General features: G+C 47.0%; 1 protein-coding gene across 1 annotated transcript in view; it reads left to right on the top strand.

The window, feature by feature from the left end:
• SEMA5A (semaphorin 5A) overlaps window positions 1-17,303 on the top strand; it is a 368,380-nt gene that overhangs the window by 349,654 nt on the left and 1,423 nt on the right. Inside the window, exons 18-21 of the mRNA XM_077749424.1 lie at window positions 6,215-6,385; window positions 8,026-8,181; window positions 9,585-9,632; window positions 14,422-14,633. Coding sequence (XP_077605550.1) covers window positions 6,215-6,385; window positions 8,026-8,181; window positions 9,585-9,632; window positions 14,422-14,633 — 587 coding nt within the window. The remainder of the gene's footprint in view (window positions 1-6,214; window positions 6,386-8,025; window positions 8,182-9,584; window positions 9,633-14,421; window positions 14,634-17,303) is intronic.

Genomic DNA, 17,303 nt, shown 5'->3' on the forward strand with positions numbered 1-17,303 from the left:
GCCTCTCTGTGTCCCCCCCGCCGCAGCTCAGGATGTGGCTCCAGCACCTGACTTGCTTGCAGCTGATGCTCCCATGGTCAGAGTCTGTTGTCGACGCCACACGGCCACTCGGGCACTGTCTGGGCTGTGTGTGTTGCCTTTGGCTCTGTTGAGTGAAGGCTCCAGGACAGCAGGGACTTCTGTGACAGACCTGCTCCCTGCGTTGTCCCCGGCTCCCAGCACAGGCCTGGCACCTGCAAAACAGTTCTCGGTGATCATTCATAGAACGATTAGAAAACAAGCCCATAGTTACTTGGTCTTCTTTCCTTCCCTCCTTCCCTCCCTCCTTCCTTCCTTCCTTCCTTCCTTCCATCCTTCCTTCCTTCAATTGTGTCAGCAAACATTTCTGGACAGCCCACCTATCCATGTGCACCATCCACAGGATTCCCTGTGGGCACAGTGATATGGTCCAGGGCAGAAAGGAACCTAGAGTTCAGTGAGGAGGCACCCTGGGAATAATGTCAACCCAGTATGGTCACTGGCTTTGGGCGGGTGACAAGATGCAGTGACTACATCAGCCAAGGACCCATTGAGCTGGAATCATGGCGGCAAACCGATCAGGTGGCCCCTGAACTGGGACCTGAGGGTACAGAGAGGAGGTGGCCAACTAGACAAGCAGAAATGGGGTGGGGGAGGGCCCTTTCCAAACACCAGGTACAGTGCCTTCCAAAGTACAGAAGGCTGCGAGCATAGCATCTTTTTCGGCAGGTACAAATAAGTTTCTAAGTTCCTTAAGCAAGGAACCGGCTCCCAGCAGTGCTCAATGAACACTTGTTGGATGGATGACTGGACGAATAGATGGATGGATAGATGATGGATGGGTGCTGGGTGAATTGGTGTTGGATAGATAGGTGGGTGGATGGATCGATGAATAATGGATAGATGGTGGATGGGTGGATAGGCGGGAGGGTGAATGGGTGATGGGTGGATTGGCAAATGAACAGATAGGTGAAGGGCTGATAGATGGATGGGTGGTGGATGAATTGGTGGATGGATAGATAGTTGAATGGCTGGTTGAATAAATGTACATTAAACTGAAAATACATAGTTCTCAGCTTTATAGCTGAGAATCCCAATAATGCCCTTGTTGCTATGGCTGTTCCACTGCCTGTCTTGGACTGTCTCTGCCTGTATTTCTCCAGCGTCCAGAGACTTTTCCCTTCAGCCACTCAGCTCTCCCAACTAAGTGATGCTGAGGGGGTGGGAAAGGTCACGGAGCCAGTTCTTTCCCACAGCCCCAGCACAGAGAGTAGGATTCCTTCTCAGAGCTGGGAGAGTGTTCGTTGGTGACATCATTAGATCAGGATCCGTGTTATAAAAACTCCCTGAACAGGGAGGGCGACAAGGGAATGCCAGGATGCCTCCGTCCACCCACGCCTCCCCAGGATCCAGACACGAGCACTCATCACTGTCAACAAGCTTGGAAATGTTTGGATGCCACTTTGGTCCTTGAGTGTAAGGCTCAGACTCGTCTCAGAGACATCCCTTAACATGACTTGGGGGCTGTTTTTATTTTAGTCTATTTGATGGTCAAGCCAGTATCATGTATACATAACCTTAATGTCTTGAAATAGCTCCATCCTCATTTTCTTTCTGAAAGCCAAAATTCCAGAGGGTTGTGGAATTATTCAGAGGGGCTTCTGTGACTTTCCACTTGGGAATGAGGAAGTTCAGGGGGGACTGAGTTGGGCAAATGTCCATCCTCTCTCCCACCTTCTAGAAAATTCCTAAACACACGATAGGATGGAGCTTGGCAAGGAGGGGTTGGAAGCACTCAGGAATGTTGGTGCCAAGCTGCTCATCCAGCTATTTTTACCTCATTTAGGACACTCTCCTCCCTGTGAATTTACTCCTCCTTAGTTCTATTGGGTCCATAAAGAACAGCTACAAATGAGCACTATATCTTATTTAAAAATAAGTTTTCTCATTATGATTAAATTTGAAAATCGAAGGCTAGATGAATGGAAAATCCTTTACATCAGTCAGTGAAAAATTTGATCTCCCAATTCCAGTTTGTATAATAAACTGCAATAAGGTTATAGAGTCGAGATCATGTTGCAATGATCCTTTCTCCCCTTGTGTGGGTTGATCTGGTAGTAACTTCACCTACGTAATTTTCCTCCAACACTGAGAAATATCTTGGTCTTTCTTCACTCCTTTTGTCAACCCATGTTTATTTCAGAGCTAAGGATTCCTGGAGTCAACAGGTAGTTCTTTGTTACTAAGCGCTATTCATATTCAAATAAGATTCGATGTATATTTATGAAAACCATAAGGATGAGGGAGGAGGGACGCTGAGTGAGAATCTAATGGAAGCGCAGACTCTGTATCAAAATGATGAGTTGGGGCGGATGTGTGTTCTATAGATAATGTGTTAGACACCATGATGAGCTGAGAACACTGTGCCTTTCTCTTCATGAAGTCCTTGAACCTACGCTTTGTTCTGTAAAGCGCAGATGACACAAAAGGATCATGAGACATAACTTCTGTCCAGAAGGAGCCCTGAGGATTGGAGTAAGGGCAGCTAGTGCAAGAAACTTCTGCCCAGGGGTCCCTGGAGGAGCCCAGAGCACAGCAGTCCTACCGTGAAGACCTGTGTGGCTCCAGTCAGGACACTGAAAAATTAATGTCAAACACGCCCACGTCCTGGAGAACTATAAATATAGGGCTTATGTCTCCGACAGCCCACAGGATGCCTGACACTCAGACGTTAATCATTTCATTTTGCTCTGCTCTTTAGATCACTAGTAATTGTACTTCCTGTGACCACCATTCTTACGTAGTGGGTGGAAGATTCAGCTGGAACACGAATTGTCATTCTCTTCTATGAAGTTTACATAATCTACACATCTCATTTGCTTAAAATCAATTCCCTATAATTAATTGCTTTGCTCCTTGCAAAAAATGTGGCATCTGAGCTTTCATATATTTGTCTGATCTGCCAATGAGCTGGCCTTTCTTGGCCAGGAGGAGATTCCCACAGGAGTTTTAGCAACAGGACAGGAGTTACGAGAAACCCTACTTTGTGCCCAGTCCTGGGCTCAGCCCACCAGGCCCACTCCCCACGCATTCCCTCTGTCCTCTAACCCCTCTGCACTTCGGTCCTACATTTCTAGAATACCCCCCATGCTGGTGGTGAGGACAAGGGGCAATAGTGAGCGAGTTATTATTTCCACTAGTATAGTTGTTTTGTTAGGCCAGCCAAGTTTGTATAGCAGAAAAGGAAGATGTCATGCGCTCAGCCGGGCCCAGTTTCCCTGGCGCGCATGCCTAGCAGGGTGGCTATGTTTCTGCGATTTTCTTGGCTTCCAAGTTCCTGTTTCCCAACCAGGTTCTGCATGATCCCTGGCAGCGAAGACTATGTCGTGGAGTTCTTTAATACTCTGTAATTTCTATTTTGGAAATACGTGAGCCTTCCTAATATGAAATGGCATTTCAATACTCAGTATCATTTTTCATCCAGTACAAAGCACCATCCCCCTTAACCCGAGTCACTGCTCCCAGCAGAAGGTTGAGATCTGTAATGTCAGCACGAGGCTGAGATGGTGGGAAGCCAGGGGCAGGGTCGAATTGGTCTGGGGGCATCGGACAGTGACAGACCAGGGCAACTACCTGATGGAATGAAGTGGCTGGGATTTTCCTTTGATTTCCCTTTGTACAGGAAGCATCTATTTGCCCAACTCTTAACTATCCCTCAAGGCAATGCAGTTGTAATGGCAAGTGGTAGAGGTTCGATGTGATCTTGTGGCTTAAACTGACAAGTGGGAATGCTCTAGCAACTGGGTTCTGTTACAAATGTTCCCCCAAACTGTTCACATTTCGAGCAAGAATGACATTCTCTCTATCAAACAAACAGCAAACAGTCCTGTGCCGGGGGAGATTTTCACGATACCCAGAGGACAGTTGGTGTGTATGGGGTGCACAGCATTTATTAGATGAGATCCGATGATATTTAGCATATTGGTTGACACATTATAGGAGCGAATACTATTTGAAATAACACAATGTAGGTTGCACTTAGGAGCTCATCGACTCCCTGGTATGTGTAACCGTTAGATCCTGCATGATTATAAAATGATTGTGATTGAAAGCACTTAATCTTTGGTTTGTTTTTAAAATGTTTAACCTCTTTTGTTTTTTATTGTGGTAAGAATATTTCACACGAGAGCCACCCACATGAGATAACAAAGGCTTAACAAATCTTTATTAAATGACTGTACTGTTAATGCAGTGCTGGTCAGACCGCACAAGGCAGTCCTGCTAACTATGGACTCAGTGCGCCACAGCAACGCATTGTTGCCTCGTGGAATAGCCACAAGCCACAAGAATTGTGAATAATGTTCAGTGGACAGGGGAATGCAGGTATCTTTTAGATATCTTGGTGTCAATCCTTTCGGGTAGCTCTGCCCAGAAGCGGGACACACAGTAGCTTGGTTTTCATTTTTTGGGGAACCACCATGGTGCTTTCCCCTGTGGCTGCACCAGTTTGCGTTTGCACCAACAGTGTGCAAGGGTTCTAATTTCTCTACGTCCTCACGCACATCATTATCTACTTGTCATCCTTTTTATCAACTCCATCCTGGCAGGGGTGAGGTGAGGTCTTACTGTGGTTTTGAATTGCATTTCCCTGATAATTAGTGATCTGGAACATTGTTTCATATACCTGTTGCCCATTGGCCAGCAGGTCTATCATGAGAAACATGGGGCGCCTGGGTGGCTCAGTCAGTTAAGTGTTCGGCTGCGGCTCAGGTCATGATCTCATGGTTCGTGGGTTCGAGCCCCGTGTTGGGCTCTGTGCGGACAGCTCAGAGCCTGGAGCCTGCTTCAGCTTCTGTGTCTCCCTCTCTCTCTCTCTGCCACTCATGCCCTCATGCTCTGTCTGTCTCTCTCAAAAATAAACATTAAAAAAAATTTTTTTAATGAAATTCCTCTTATGTTTCTCAAAAAAAATTTTACCTATGCCTGTATCTAAAGAAAAATATTACTCCATAAAGACATATTAAATCATGGTGGGTGTATTAAAACACAAACAATGTGATTGTAGCCAAAACAGCCATGGGTCCTGAAGGATGCTGGCATTGCTTTTCATGGTAGCTTCTGTTTGTTTGCTTGGTTTTTTGTTTTGTTTTTTCTTTTTAGGATACAGAGAACGTGACCTATGAAACCCTCTGCGTGTGGTCATAGTGAATCTGTCGTCAGCTTTTTAGTTAGCTGTGGTTATGGTTGTTTCTGCCCACTGTTGACAGTCATGGCCTTAGCCGGTTCACAAAGTCTCACAGCTTTACTGTGCGACTCAGAAAAAACTGGGGCTGCCTGGCAGGAGGGAGATCCTTCAGGAATTAGGTAAACAGCGGGTCAGATAGGACAGTGTCACAGACCGAAGCCGGGTGAGGTGTGTTAGCCACAGCAGCCAACGCAAGGCGAGAGCCCTGAGGTCCCCGAGGAGGCAGGCCGCTGACTCCTCCGTTCCGGAGGCCCGGGCCCAGGCATCAGGAGCCCAGCCTGGGGAGGACAAGTCATGCTCTGAGCTACCTGCAGACATGGGGCCAGTTGTGGCTCGTGGTCATGCTGGAAAACTCACCTGCGTTATCATCTGAAGTCTGGCTGCAGATCCTAGGATTCCTGTCTTTAGTCTCCTGTCCCAAGTCCACATGGTTTATGCTTAGTTCGGTTGCTGGGTGCCCCCATCTAGAAGCATCCTTCACAGTTCCTGCCAGGACCCGTTAGCTTTTCTCTATCCCGCTGTCACGAGCACATCATAACGCAGTTAGTAAGGAAGCCTGTGTCTGCGGCTGCTGATCCTCGGCTGTCGGTCGACTCTGTGGTTAGCAAACGTGAGCGCTCACTGGCCTCCCCGGTCATGACCACAGAAGGTGGTTCACGGTCCTTCCCAGAACAGGGACTTGGTATTACATACATAGCACTGCCCAGCTGTCTACATGCTTGCATATTATATGCTTGGAAATACTGCCCGAAAGAGCAGGTAAGAGGAACTGAGAAAGCAGAGGGAGAAATACGCAAAAGTGGTTTCTTTGCCAGGAGGAAGAGGCCGGGCAGCCCTGGGAGCGGTCGGGGGTGCGCAGATGCCTTCCCGCGGTGCACGCCCCGTCTGCAGCCGCGTCAGGCTGGTCAGGCGAGGAGTTCAGCAGTGATAGGCCTTTGTGTCCCTTCCCAGTGGATGGCGTGTGGTCTTGCTGGTCCCCCTGGTCAAAGTGCTCGGCGACCTGTGGCGGTGGACACTACATGAGGACCCGCTCGTGCACAAACCCAGCGCCGGCCTACGGAGGAGACATCTGCCTGGGGCTGCATACGGAGGAAGCTCTCTGCAACACGCAGCCCTGCCCCGGTGAGCGGCCTGGAAGGTTCCATGACTCTGGGCAGACTCGCCTCTTGCCTCGATTGATTTAGAAACGGTGAAATTGATGGTAGCCCATGACGGCAAATACTGAAAGAGGGACACCTCAGTCCCTCGCTATTCTCCTTGAAGTGACACACACCACCCTGTCCTGGGTTCAGATAGCTGCCACCGTGTCATAGTGTCACAGCTCGTAACAGAAGCTGGTTATCACCATGTATTATTAAAAGGTTTAACCTGGTAGTGGGACCTGAAAATCAGAGTGGGGAGCAAGGAGAGCCCTTGTGAAGGACTCGGCCTCAGGTGTGGGGGATGGGGCAGGCAGGCTCCAAGGCTGGCCAGCACAGGTGCCCAGTGGATGCACTGCAAAAGCCTCCACACCCAACAGGCCCATTAGGAATGAATGAGATGCTCTCCTCTGAGTCTAACTTTGACATTGAAATGCTCATCCTTTTTGTTGTTAACTTGCTCCTGCAGGTCTTTCTGGAAGGTTCCATTTATACAGAAAAGTGCCTAGAAACCAGAGTCTCAGTCATCCCCACATCTGGCGCTTGATACATTTTTGAGGAAAAATGTCATCTCTTTACAGTGAACCAAAGCACATGTTTGATTTCCAAACCTCCCCTATAATCCAAAGATGATACTGAAATCTAAAAAGAAGAAAAAAGCAAACTGCATAGAAACATCTTTTTATTGTGTTTAATTTTTTTCAAATAATACTGAGAGTTCTTTTTTTTATTATTATTTTTTACCCCCCTTACTTAAAATATAAGTGTCGCTCCTCTCTTTTCACACATCTGTAAGCCTGGGCGAATTTAACAGATCCGAGCAAATTTTCCACTTTGAGGTGAAGTGACCTTTCATCACTCAGCTTTGGGCCTTAACTCAAGACACGTGCTCCGACCTTCTGCATGCAGGCAACAGTAAACACAGGCGTTCGCACATTGTCATTTCTCTTGCTTCAGCTCTGAGCCCTGTAGGAATTTTGCAGGAAAGCCTTTGAGGGCTGGTCTTCACTGGAGAGCAGTGCCAGGGGGGAAATGGTGTCTGCACTGGTGATTTCTCCCCCCTGATCACTGACCATGTCTGCACAGCTGGACCTCACGAATTAGCTTACTGAGCATCTAATACAATGACTTTAAAGCAGCAAAATAACATGGGTTCTAGAAAATGTGTTTTAAGCATATTTGATTTTTGATCAAGATATATCAGCCCTTTTTTTTTTTTTTTAAATGTTTTATTTATTTTTGGGAGATAGAGACAGCGCGAGCAGGGGAGGGTCAGAGAGAGAGGGAGACAGAGAATTTGAAACAGGGTCCAGGCTCCAAGCTGTTAGCACAGAGCCCGATGTGGGGCTTGAACCCACGAACCATGAGATCGTGACCTGAGCCGAAGTCGGACGCCTAACTGCCTGAGCCACCCAGGCGCCCCAAGATATATCAGCCCTTTTATCCATGCCCATGTGTGATGTACTTCCTGGAGTGGTCAGAGGCTAGTTGTCTATCTTATTTACACACAGACCCGTTAAAAATGTAATATGAACATTGAAAGTAACGTATGTGAGCTCCAGGACTTCCAGGTTGATCGATCTCCGTGGGCACTGTTGTCCCATCCCCTTCCGGTCATTGCAGAGAGCTGGTCGGAGTGGTCAGACTGGTCTGAGTGCGACGTGTCTGGAGTCCAGGTCCGTGCCCGCCAGTGCATCCTTCTGTTCCCTGTGGGCAGCCAGTGTTCTGGAAACACCACGGAGAGCCGGCCGTGTGTCTTTGATTCCAATTTCATCCCAGGTGAGAGCAGAGATGCTTATCAATGTGAACAACATCATTCCCATCATGTAGAGAGGAAATGAGTCATGAGTGGGAGTGTTATCTGTCCTCGGAAGTCATGTTTGGTGAAACAGAGCCGATCCTGTCAACCCTTGTGGTTTCAAAATAATTAGACAATAGATTTACAGATAAGTGGGGGTTGAATTTAGGCCATGAGTTTTAAGATTTTTTTTTGAGCACACGTCTTTTACAATTTACTGACTATAACACAGGGAGGAGATTTTGCTCAAAAAATTTAAGATAAATTATTTTGTTATTTTACCATTAGGTTAAATGCTTATGTCATGCTGTGTGCATGTGTTTGTACAGAGAAAAGGGGCCAATTCTTTTGCAGCCTTAATACATTTGGGAAAATGGAAATCTACCATGGTGCTCATCTTGGAGACGAGACTGGCTGGCCCTGAGGCAACAGGCTTTTCCATGTGAAATCGATGTTTAGTTATCAATGGTAGCAAATCATCTGTCACATGTTCCCTGTAGGCACAGTCTGAGATACTTATAAATCATTTTGTACATGTCCCCAGGGGGACCTTAGGACTGATGTAGACCAAAGCAGAGAGCAACCTCTTACAAGGTAATAATAGGTAATGACCTTGTTTTCTTCCACTTATGGAAAAGGTGATCATATTTTACAGAAAATTAGTAGCGTTCATCTTATAAGGCACCTCCATCATGTATGGTATAGAACTGCAGTGTTTCTTGTGTCATTTTCCTTCTTAACCATAGACATACTGCTAATTTTTGTAACCCAGTGAATATTCAGGAAAGAATCACATTTCTGGTCTTCTAAAATGGTGTTTGGTCCTTGTGGCTTAAAACATCCTTGGGATCTGCTCCCTCATTGGCATTTTATTTGTGTATTTATGTCTGCCATGGCAAAGAGCATGAGTGAGCTCTGAATGGGGACTTTACTTGTTATGGCGGTTTTCTCCGAGCTCCACTGGATTGGTCCCCCCCCTCTGCAGGGATTTGACAACACTGGCTGTGATGCAGCCAGAGTTCGGAGGGAAACACCAAGGCAGACGCTGTGGGGCTCACAGCTGGCAAAATATACAGTAATGGAAAATCATCACATACTTGCCTTTATTTTGAAGTTAGTGCCTTAGTTTCAACCCAAAGGACTATAGCCTTTTCTTTCTGTGATAATGAGTCTCACTCCTTCCTGACCTAGATGACCTTGACCAAATGCATCTCAGGTTGGTTAAAACAAAGAAACACATGTAATTTGTTTTTTAACAGTTAATCAACACTTTTGGAACTTGGACTCACAGGAAACTCGAAATGTAGACATTTTGTAAATGAATCATTAATGTTTTCTTCCTTCCCAACACCCTTTACCCATCATGATTTAATTTTTTTTCCAGAAGTATCTGTGGCAAGATCCAGTAGTGTAGAAGAGAAGAGGTGCGGGGGTAAGTTCCTCTTTTTAACTAATGTTTTTAAACTTTTTTTAAAACCAGTTTTTAATTGATTTCTGTTATTTTCCAATCATTTCTCTTCCCATATGTTTCTCATGATGTTTGGGCCAAGAAAAACAGACTGGAGAAACACTTGATCCAAACACCTTCCACTCTGGTAGCATAACTACAAATGGTCAATATTTGACATCTGGATCAGTGGTTCTCAGGGGCAGTACCTTGACCAGGACCATCAGCATCACCGCGGAACATCACAGGCATGCAGGGTCTCAGGTCCCACCTCAGTCTGTAGAATCAGAACCTCTCTGAAGGGGGCCCAGTACTCTATGGTTTAATAAACTTTTCTAGGCGGGGAGGGTTGGTGGATGCTAAGAAGCTTTATGAACAAGTGATCTTGATATCAGCTATACTTAATTTTTTCATGAGTAAAACCCGACTCCAGCATTTTGTTGATGTTAACAGTGCAGATACATGGTGGCCAGCCTCAAACCTCCAGAGCGCTGGAGTGACAAAATTATAAGGGGGTATAGGTTGTAGTGACACCTCTAGAGGTACTTTTAAACTTTCTGCAAACCTGAATGACAAAAATCACATTCTCTGGTTCCAGTTCATGATAAATTTAGACTTTACTCTCTATGCTTAACTTATCTGAGCAGGACGGGCTGACTGTCCATTGATCAAAGCCCACCCTCTGTCCACCTTTGCTAAACCGACCCAATATCCACACCAAGATGGCATATTCATACCTGTAGCTGGTGACCTATAAAAACCCATTCTGACCATAATCCTTTCCACAGTAGGGGGGGTGGGGGCAGACGGCTCAGCCGCAGGCTTTGGTCTTCGTGTTTAGATGGAATCTAGAGCCCCGTGGGTATGTTTTAGGAATGTACTTACTGTTAATTAAGAGTCCACTATCTGTTGCATTCTGTCTGTTTTGGTTAGCCGTCGATCTGTTCATGCAATCATCTTCACAGACCACCCACTCTGAGTTTTGTGAGGGACATGGAATTTATCATGGGGATACAAAGAGCCCCAGCCCTTCTGGAACCAAGAGTCATATCATAAAAGACGCCAGTGCCTGTGAATTGCACGGTCTGGTGTCTGACCTATGTTAGTTCAGTGAGTTCACAGACTGGCAGTCACTAACTTGGGACCCAGCTGGAGGATACATATATACCAGCTCCCATAAAAATAATCATAGCTGTAAATATCCTTTAATATTTTTAGATCAGTCACTCTATGCCACTGAATTAAATGGCAAGAAGTGTCCCCTTTGATCCTCACAAAGTGTTTTCATGGAGGTACCACAGCCCACAGTTCCTTTTAACGTAGAACCTTGCAGATAGAGAAGGGTTTGGAGTCCAGCATTCATCAGGTTTCAGATGGATACGGGGCATGCAGTGTCCATCACATAACGCGCTGTAGTGCCCAGGACTGTGTTCTGTGAATTAACGATGCTGTTGTGAGATGTGCACAAAGTGAAGGTGTGAACGTTCCCCCTCTAGTTCTCGTTCATTCTGCAGCCTGACAGGGTCGGGTCAGGTCAGGTCATGCTTTGCTGCCAGGAGAGGGAGGAAAACTCAGTTTCTAGAGACTTTGGTTTTGCAAATCCTAGGAAAGGGGTAGCAGCCAGGTACTGTCATCTGCATTAGGGTCAGTAGGAGTCGGAGAGAGGAGGCCACGGGTGAAGTTCACCAGGCAGTCCACAGCGGAGCCAGAGTCTGAACCCAGGCAGTGTGATCTGAGTGTGAGCGTTAAGCCTGGACGGCCACAGGAAGAGGGTCCTGGCAGTGAGTGTCTGGGAGGACTGTGTCCGGGGGCTGCAGCCACAGCTGCCCTCGTCAGCGATACTCTTGGGCACTCTGGACCCGGGGCCCAGGGACGCCTGCTGTCCTTGGAGGCAGCGTAGGCCAAGAGTGAAGCAGAGGTTTGAAGGAGTATTCTCGTCCTCTGGGAGGCCAAGACAGAACCTGGGGTCAGCTGGCAGATGTCTCTGCAGAGTTGACCGGCCCTCTTGTGCCTACTGAAGGTTTAACAACCATTTTCCGTGGCCACCCCTGGGTTAGGGAGATCTTCAGGGGCATTGAGCACCTCGGAGAACGTGGCTCAAAGCCCACTCCCAATCCTAAAATGCTGCTTCTGTGTGTCCAAGTCAGCTGGGCTAACTGGCTGCCCAACCCAGAATCCAATCTTGAAATGCTGTTGATTAGATCACAGAGGCCTTATCATATTCAGAACTGAGTTTTTAGATCTTCAGGCTACTGACATTGACACACCAGGCTAGGCAAGTCAGAGATCCTATGGACCTGACCATAGGGCTGAGAGGTAAAAGGAATGACCTAACAGACTGTTTGGGGATGTTTAGGAAGACAACGCCGATGTCTTTTTTTCCCATTTGAAGAAAAATCCATCAAATTTTGTACAGAAAATCAGCCAGTTGAGCCAACTGGGTAGTTGGTTTCTATTCCAACATTACTGACCAGAAACAACAGAAGAAGCATATTCAAGGAAAGGGCCACACTAAGCAAATTCAAAAGAGATTCAATAGGCACTATTTTTCCCAGTGCAGAAAAATGTAGGCCTGTTGAAACTTTTTCAATTTAGCTATTTTTACTTGCACGAGACACAAAGACTGTCTAATCCTCATAATGATGTCAGCTGGCCCAGCCTTCCCCGGGCACCTGCAGGCCCGGGTCAGGTGACTGATTACGGAGCACCTGCATACAGAGGGCACCATGTGTTATAATGAAGGGCTGGCCGTGCAGCAAAGTACTCTTATCCGTAGATGACCTTGACCCTGGGGAGTCCAGTGGCTAAGGTATAAAACAGTGACACCACGTGTGAAATCTGCTCTTGCTTACCTTGAGCTCAGCCTCGACGTTATGGGAGATGCTTCTGGTGGTTGTGGCGGGAAGCCCCCTCCATGCTCTGTCCAGCCGTCCCAGGTAGGGGTGGCCTGCTCTAGAGGCTTCGGACAAAATCGAGAGAGGCCGGAGACTTATGACTTGCTTCCATTTTGTTAAGCCACTGATTAAAGAATAAAGAAGTAAAAAACAGGTGGATGTTGGGGAATAGGTATTACCTGTAGAACATTCTAGTAACGCCCGCCTGGATTCTCCAGGACCCTGGTGCTGCAGACACGGACACCAGCATTAGAAATCGGGTAGGAGACAGTGGGTTGTGGCGCCCAGAGAACCCAGGCTCTGTGCTCACTTGGGCAAGCAGCTCCCCTCTCAGGGGTCCCCAGAGCGCGGCGTCTGGGAGCAGAGCAGCAAAGGGCACAGCCTAGAGGGAAACATCAATATGTGGGCACAGCGAGGGTATGTGGACCCAGCTGAGGTGAATGTGACTCTGAAAGTCCTCAGGGAGGAGCCAAAGTAGTTGAGGGGCACACACCCCAGGGCCTGGGGACAAAATTGCAGGCCTTCTCTCCCTGAGAGCCTGGTGGCCTCTCTCTGTGACCCTGGGACTCTGTGTGTCTGCTGTGTGCCTCGCAGGCATTGGAATGGTCCTATTTGAGTGCAGGATGGACAGATCTGGGAAGAGCATGGGTGACCCTGCGCCCCCTGGTGGTGGGTGGAGGGGACACCGTGGCTGAAAGCCAGTCCTCAGGATGTGCCCTGTGCAGGTGACAGAGGCCAGGAACCCGCAGGCAAGAAGTTGGCCACAGAGCACCAACACAGCATAGAGAAAATAAGGTCATGTTGTCCTTCACCCGATTTTCACTAAGTCCAGCCTCACGAGCATTACTCAGATGCCTTTATGCCCTGAATGTCTTGAAACCCTCATTGCACAGCATTTTACCAACACATGATGAACATCTATGTTTTCTTTTGGTTGTTTCTCAGACATTATAAACGTGTTAATTATGTTACCTTGATGTCCCTCGAGCCAGTCGCCTATTAGAGACAGAAATCCACATCCACTCATTTTTTTCTACATCTTGTTTTCATAACTCAAAGAAAATAACCCAAAGATGCTACTTTAACACAAAAAAATATGTAAAGGAGGGTCATTTCATGACCATCAGAAGATCATTTTATTCCTTTGACACAAATACTTTATTGCTTTGGTGTAAACCATTTTCTTTATAAGGTCTCCAATATATAGTCATTTTGAGCAGTAATTGGAAGCAAGAAGTGCATTCTCGCTCTGTTTGTGGGACACAGTCAGGCCATAGGCAGGAGTCCTCTGCCTGTTAAGGAGCATCGAGGGGCACTTGGGTGGCTTAGTCGGTTAAGCATCCGACTTCAGCTCAGGTTATGACCTCACGGTTAGTGGGTTCGAGCCCCACGTCGGGCTCTGTGCTGACTGCCAGCTCAGAGCCTGGAGCCTGTCTTTGGATTCTGTGTCTCCCTCTCTCTCTGACCCTCCCCTTCTCTCTCTCTTTCTCAAAAATAAATAAAACATTTTTTAAAAAAGGAGCATGGAAAACATGTTGTCGAGAAACCCCATAGACCAGAGATCATGCCGCACTCGAAACAGACAAGCAGACTTGTGCAAGCCTTTAAAGAAAAAAAAAAATGCTTCTGCTAGTGTAGCAAGGGGAGGTCCAAAAACCCAATTGTGATCCATAAGAGCACTAACTTAAAATAAGCTGAACCTCCTGTGGGGAAATGTCTTGGTGGCCACAACATTTCAGAGGAAGGTCCTGTGATTTCTTTAAGTTTGGAATTGGTCAGGGACCTTTCCTTTTGCTTTTCTGCCTTCATCCGAGTGCGCTGAGCTGTTGAGTGGCGTGTTCTTTTCCAAAGTAGCATCACTTCTGATGCTGTCTTCCCAGAGTTCAACGTGTTCCACATGATCGCCGTGGGGCTGAGCAGCTCCATCCTGGGCTGCCTCCTGACACTGCTCGTCTACACCTACTGCCAGCGGTACCAGCAGCAGTCCCACGATGCCACTGTCATCCATCCCGTCGCTCCCGCCCCTCTCAACACCAGCATAACCAACCACATTAACAAACTGGACAAGTATGACTCCGTGGAGGCCATCAAGGTAAGGGATCAGCACATAGACGTGCAAAGAAGGGTCCGGGGGGCTGTTGGCTGGGCTCAGGGCTGTTGGCTTCAGTGAAAGAGTGGAGGGTCAGGTAACAGGGGTCCCTTAGGATGGCTGCCTTTTTAGCTTTCCTTTGTCTGCAAAACAAGATGGCGTCCTGTATCGGGAGTTGTGTTAGAAATAGGACACAGAAACAGCGACGGATAAAATGCTGGGAAATATTGAGTCATTGGCCAACATCCAGTTCTGCCTCCACTGTGTCTTCTGTGTTCAAAGACAGGTCTTGTCAAAGAGAACTCCAGGCCAAGGACCTGTACATGCCAGGCGGTGGTAATGAGGACCAAGGCTGGGTAATACAATATACAGGCCATTGCAGGAATTACCAAGATGGTATCCTGAGAAAAACTGTCCCATTAGTATAAAAACTATCTTCAAATAACGTGTGTGCACAATGAAGTCTCTTCAGCTTTGCACTCTATAAAAGTGCTGTGGGGACTGGTGTGGGGCTAAGTGTCTTGTTAAATTTCCCCAGTGGGTGATTAATTCAGTGTTCCACCCAGAAATAGAGGCCAGTTCTGGGAAAGAAGGAGTGGAAAGGGTATCCACTCTGGACCAGAAAGACCTGAGTTCATAAGTCACCAACTGGGTAAACTTAATGCTAGTCATTCACAATCACTGAGGCTCCATTTTCTCCTATGTCTTGAATGGTGCCTGACAAAATAAGTGTGGTTTTTATTTGAGGCGTTGTGCATCAGGTTTTGGAATACAAGTTAGTTACTTCTTTGAACCTCGGTTTCTTCGTCTTTAAGATGGGTATAGCAGTACGCACTGTCATATCTTTCTTGTAAGGTTTAAATGAGATAACATACAGGAGGTCGGGGGTGTAACTGGAAGGACATAGATATTGTCTACTTCATCCCATGTGCCCCACCACCCATGTGAATGAAGGAAATACTCATTTTTATATTCCTGTTAAGTTGGTGGTTCCCCTTACCATTCTTAGGGAGCACATGGTTACCTTCTCTCTGCAATGATGATTTCCTCTGAAATTTGATCTCCTCCCCATGTGGGAACGTGGGAATCTTCAGTGCTTACAAGCTGTTTGTAAGGTCTTGCGTCCTGGGACCCACCATGTCGTCTCTTATTTCCCTCCCACCACGAGGCTCCCTTCTCCAGCACTTGGCCAGAGACAGAGCCAGTTGACTTTTACCCATGGGCCTTGCTTACCACCAGGATCCAGAACGCTTCAGCACCTTGTACTAATCCCGTGCTAGGGCTGGGAATGAAGCACCAGGCACTAATAACACACCCCTCACACCATCTCAGAACAGAGGTCCCAGAGTGTGAGGAGGAACACAAGCTCCTTTTATGAGCAAGAGCCTTCCAAACAAGCCTTCAGAACCCAAGAATGGGGCTCCTCTAAATGTGATTCCAAACTATCAGCTTGTCTGTTACTTCAAGTGTCTCAAGATAAGTTAGCTGGTCTTCCATTCTCACTTAAGATCCAGTAGCCACTCAAGAAAATAAGAAATTTCACTGCTCTGAGGGCAGGAGAGCAGCTCTAATGATCCTTCTGGAACTTTCTTCTGATACCTTTCCCACACCAGTCCTGGACAGTTGGCCTCTGCCGACCATCCTACATCTTTATTTCAGTTCTTTCAATATTTGCCCTCCACCTGGCATAGTTTGGCATTTTGGAAGTAGAGGTGCCTTTAATGACTCAATAAGGAAGGGCTTCTGTGTCAGAGTGGCTACAGTAGCCTGTGTTGGGGGACACATAGCCAGTGTGTTAAATTAAGCATATGTGTGCTGTGACCTGTGGAATGAGGAGGCACAGGCCACCCCAGCCCCACGGGACCGGCAGGCAGCTCCCTTGGCATCCGAGCTCCCGCTTTGGGGAAGTGGACACCCCAGGCTTGTTTTGACTGAAGGCAAAGTTTCAATACACTCGTCCAAAGGAAGTCAAGTTCCAAGGTTTATTACTTACACATCCCAGGAGCCCAGAGAAGGGCAATCCTCCATCCCCAGTCAGCAGTGAGCAGGAAGGAGACAGAGAGAGGATAGCAGGCACCTGTTACTTACAAGGTGGTTGGGACAGATGTCACTAACTTTTTGCAGGCTCAGCTCTAAGTGGTTATTTGAACAGGTGCCCTGGGAAGAGCAAAGCAGGAACTTATGGCGGGAACCCTAAACTCAGGTCCTTGCGTGACCATGTGGACCCTGGTTCCAATCAAGGTCGTCATGTAGGCAAATGCCCGGGGGCCAACTAAGAATGGCTGTTTTCTCATCTCATGCTCACTAGTGTAGAAAATGGCGAGCCACGAAATCATTTGAAATTTCATGCATTTACTTAAATAACCCCCTTTGAAATCTCTTATCCGTGTACGTATCCATGATCATCAGAATGCTGCTTAAACAGTGATGTAACATTCAAAGCGTGGATTTGAAGTCCTTAGAGCTGTAGGTTTATTGAAGGTTTAGAATACTCAAAATCTATTTACCAAAACTGCGAACCTCATTCTAGTTATGAGGCATGTCGTCAGGAAGGCAAATCACGTGAGGAAGCAAGTAAGTGAGAAAACACATTTTAAAATAAAGGAGGCTTAGAAGGGAGTTCAAATTTAACATAAACGTGCCCTCATTAGTAATATTCTCTTTCTGAAATAC

This window comes from Crocuta crocuta, unplaced genomic scaffold (assembly GCF_008692635.1).
Source record: "Crocuta crocuta isolate KB4526 unplaced genomic scaffold, BGI_CrCroc_1.0 scaffold89, whole genome shotgun sequence".
NCBI classification, from domain to species: domain Eukaryota; kingdom Metazoa; phylum Chordata; class Mammalia; order Carnivora; family Hyaenidae; genus Crocuta; species Crocuta crocuta.